This window comes from Grammomys surdaster, unplaced genomic scaffold, assembly GCF_004785775.1.
Source record: "Grammomys surdaster isolate TR1022 unplaced genomic scaffold, NIH_TR_1.0 125974, whole genome shotgun sequence".
Lineage (NCBI taxonomy): Eukaryota > Metazoa > Chordata > Mammalia > Rodentia > Muridae > Grammomys > Grammomys surdaster.
This window is the reverse complement of record NW_021620791.1, coordinates 3,188,337-3,192,600: the sequence shown is the minus strand read 5'-3', so window position 1 is coordinate 3,192,600 and position 4,264 is coordinate 3,188,337. Positions and strand designations below refer to the sequence as shown.

Below are 4,264 nucleotides of genomic sequence, written 5' to 3'. Positions count from 1 at the left end.
ATAAGAGGATTTTACTTTTATTATCAGTTTGGCTTGATAATTACGAATTATTATTGATTAACATTATTGCTGAATCCTCACTGTCCCCATGCCAAGCAGCTGTCTCTCTGCCCCTACCTTCCAGGAAGGGCAAACAAAGTACAAGGTCAGTGCCTCAGATTAATTTGCCACTGCAGGTGCTCCCTACAGACACTCCTGCTGGACTGAGGACCCGCCATGTCTCTGCTGGCTACTGTACTGCTGCTCTGGGGTGAGATGTCCTGAGATCTAGAACTTCTGGGGCAGGTTTGGTATGAATGGAGACTCACACAATGTTTCTACAGGTTTCAGTCTGGGCCCAGGAAATGCTCTAATGCTTGGTAAGTTCAGCAATAAAACCTAGGCACCATGGCCTATCAGTTATGGGGAACCCCATTTTTCTAATAGCTGCACGCTGATCCTGGATCCTTTGCCTTCCAGATTCTGGCAGTGAACCTGAACTATGGGCAGAGCCTCAGTCCCTGCTGGAACCCTGGGCAAACCTGACGCTGGTCTGTGCAGTTGATTTGCCTACTAAGGTCTTCGAGCTGATCCAGAATGGGTGGTTCCTGAGTCAAGTCCGACTTGAGACACAGATGCTGTCATACCGCTTTTCCCTGGGGGCCATTACAGGTAACAACAGTGGCATCTACCGCTGCCGATGTGGCGTGGAACCCCCTGTTGACAGTCAACTGCCAGCGCTGAGCAAGTGGACAATGCTAAGCAATGCTGTGGAGGTGACAGGGAAAGGTAAGCAGGGTGATAATGGAGTCAGGAGGTGGTGATGGGAAGTAGATGGAGAAGCTTCCATCCACGTGACCTGTTATTCCTTAGCCTCAGTTCAATCCTCTGTCAAGTGGAGACGTTTATTCAGTCCCAGGAGGCTTGTGAATAGTGAGTTCCATAGAGTTCTTGGGACCCAACTAGCACAGAGTAGTACTCTGCACCTTTTTCCTTGCTCTACCCTCCCCCATTCCTGCTCCTTACTGTCCCTGATTCCTTTCTATTTTCTGAATCAGGAGTCCATACTCTCAGAGTCTCCTGCAAACAGACTGAAGTACTCACCAATGCCCCCTCCCCCATCCACAGAGCCCTTGCCTCCGCCCTCAGCTCATGCCGATCCAGTCTCCTGGATCACACCTGGTGGCCTGCCTGTCTATGTGATGTGCCGGGTTGCAATGCGGGGTGTAACGTACCTGCTGAGGCAGGAAGGAGTGGATGGGTTCCAGAAACCTGACGTCCAGCACAAGGGAACAGCTGGCTTTCTGATCTACAAGCCTGGCAACTACAGCTGCAGCTACCTAACCCACGCAGCAGGTGAACCCTCTGAGCCCAGTGCTATCGTGACCGTCAAGATGCGTGGTGAGTGTTAAACCCCAATACTGAAAAGCTTGCTGTAAAACCTGACACATAGTGTCCAAAGAGAAGCCAGTTGCTCCTGATCTGTCACTGAAGGTCAGAGGTTTGGGGACTGGACAGAGGGTAGTTCTCAGTGGGGCCCTACAAAGCAGAGGGTCCTGAACTCTTCACTCAATGCTCTTCCCTCTCTTTCAGCCACACAGGCTCCACCCATTCTGTGTTTAATGGGAAATTACCTAATGATCTACCCCGAGAAGACACATGAGACCCTTGCCTGCAAAGCTCCTCGGAACGCAGCTGAATTCCAACTCAGGCAAGGGGGGAAGGTGCTGAATATTCATGGGTTCAGTCTCACCAGAGATGCTACCGTGTATTATGTGAACTTGAAGAGACTGGATAACCAAGCTCCTTTTACCTGCCGCTACCGTATGCATAAATACATGCACGTTTGGTCGGAGGACAGCAAGCCCATAGAGCTAATGTGGAGTGATGGTGAGCCTCCTAACAGGGTGAGCTCTTGTTGACAGGCAAAGATGGTGGTCTGAAGTGAACAGAATGGGGATCCCAAAACAGAACCTCCACTTAGCCTCCGTGTCCCAAGCTTTAAGTAGGACAATTAATACAGCAGCCTTGAACCCTGGAAAGAATTGGGTCACCAAAAAAGTCTAGCCCAGACTTCAGTGGTCCTCCACATCTCACTGTATCCTAGCAGGGATGAGGTGGGCTTGATGGCGCCAACAGATTGGCAGGACTGGGATGTGGAGGGGATGGCACAGAATTAAGCAATGTTGTCTTTTGGTTCCCTTCAGAAGCAGGCAAAAGAGGGAGTAGGGAGGTCACTTTAAGCAAAGTGTTTAGCTGGAGCACATGCTGGGCCGTGTCTTCAGGCTGGGCCAATGTGTTTGATGCTTCACAGGGACGCTACCAGCTCCGGTACTTACTGCAGAGCCATCGCGTCGGAACCTTCAGCCTGGTTCAGTGGTGCAGCTTCGATGTACTGCACCCAAGACTGGACTGCGCTTTGGCCTGCAACGCCAGGGCAAACCGGATTTAGTTGTGGTGCAAATGCTGGATTCGTCTGGGACCGAAGCTGTCTTCGAGCTGCGCAATATCTCAACAATAGACTCTGGCAACTATAGTTGTATCTACATGGAACAGGCACCGCCCTTCTCGGGATCTGCTTCCAGTGAGCCCTTAGAGCTGCAGGTGAACGGTGAGCTGAAAGTGGCCACGAGGTTGGGAGGAGCAGAGGGTTACTCACTTAGAAACCAGTGTGCCTGAGCTGTGAGGAGCCAATCTTTCCTTTCCTGGTTATACCTTAATGAAGTGTTGGGCCTTGAGAACCTTGAAGAGGCCTCCTCCAAGTGTGAAACATGGTAATCTTGTTTGTTTCCCATTCTCTGAGCTGGAAGGCAGCTGGTCCAATGATGTTCAATAGGTATTAGGATCCTAGAGGTTCTTGTGTGTGTTCAAATGCACATTCCCAGGTCTCAGTTTCCCCGTGATGCATGTATCTCAGAGCTGCTCATACCATTGACTACCTTTGAGTTAATATATAATTTTACAAAACTATAGAGATCCTGGGGATTATTGGATCAAAAGTCATCCAGAAAGGGACCACGCAAAGGTTTCTGCCCACTTTAGGTTCTGACCTCAGACTTTTGAACTGTGCTTCTGCCAGAAGTACTTTTCTGAAAGGACTCTTCACAGCTTCAGACCTTCGGGTACTCTATGAAACACTCCATGGGACAAATTAAGGCCTGAGAGATCCCTTAACCCTTGTCACTTTGGGTGTTAAATACCTAGATGAGATATAGATGGTACCCCACCAGCACTTATGACAAAATGCAGGAGAGGGGGTTGTGTAACTCAGAGTGATGGCATAAAAGAAGTATCTAGAGCAGATCCAACATAGGGATTCCTCTGGCAGGAGATGCTACAACCTCATTGCCATCATCCCTCACAGGGCCACCACCTAAGCCAAGGCTGGAAGCTCTATGGAAAGGCACTGTGCGTCTGGGCCATGAGGCCGTCTTTCAGTGCCATTGCCAGGTGCCCGGAGTCATCGTGGAGCTGGTACGTGAGGGCTTTAAAACATCCTTCTGGACGGCCTCAACAAGAAGCACTTCAGCTTCTCTGAAGCTGCCCTTCGTCGGACCCCAACATGTAGGCAATTACAGCTGCCGCTGTACTGCCCAGTCGCCCTTCACATTTCAATCAGGGATCAGCGATCCTGTGGAGCTTATGGTAGCTTAGGCTCTCCTGAGCTGTGTTTAGGTTTTGGTTCTTCATATTTCCAGAGCTGTACACTGGCTAATTGCTTCACCAAGGCCTGTGTGGAAAGGCCCTGTGGTAATTTGCTGAGTCAATGAATCCACTTCTTTGTCTAGGTAGCTAAAGTAGCTGCAGACACAGGAAAGTGTCCTTGGAAAGGGTTGAAGACAGGTATAATACCCATTCTTCTTAATGTAAGATGACTTCATTTTCTCTGGACTTAATAAAGGTCAAGGAAAAATTTGTTAAAGCATGCCTTTCATTTGTGGGTATAAGGCATCTGCAGATGCGGGAGGATGTTATTCCAGGCCTGGGATCCTGTGTCTGTAAAGAGGAGAGGCTCAGGGTTAGATCCTAAGGACATAATGGTAAAAGCCTGGTCTTTTCCCACATCTCTTAAGATCTTCCCTTTCCAACCTCTGGCTGGCTGGCTCATAGCTCCCAGGCATTTCGTCCCTTTCCAGCAAGTGTGGATATGCAGCTTGAAGCTCTAACCAAGCCTCTCTTAGCTTGGGAGATTCTGTCCCTACCCTAGCAGTAAGTTAGAAAATTCTACATTAAGTGTTCTGGTTGTATTTTTATATTTCACAAATATAGTCTGATGGATGGCATC

The 4,264-nt window shown here is 49.2% G+C and overlaps 1 protein-coding gene across 1 annotated transcript; it reads left to right on the top strand.

Annotated features, from left to right (window-relative positions):
* The first annotated feature begins 208 nt into the window (after nt 1-208).
* On the top strand, nt 209-3,960 carry LOC114609506 (alpha-1B-glycoprotein). Its single transcript, XM_028753867.1, has 7 exons — nt 209-250; nt 324-359; nt 460-768; nt 1,108-1,380; nt 1,573-1,869; nt 2,294-2,590; nt 3,344-3,960. The coding sequence occupies exons 1-7, from the start codon at nt 217-219 to the stop codon at nt 3,631-3,633; spliced, it is 1,536 nt and encodes a 511-aa protein (XP_028609700.1). The 5' UTR covers nt 209-216; the 3' UTR covers nt 3,634-3,960.
* Nucleotides 3,961-4,264: the final 304 nt, after the last annotated feature.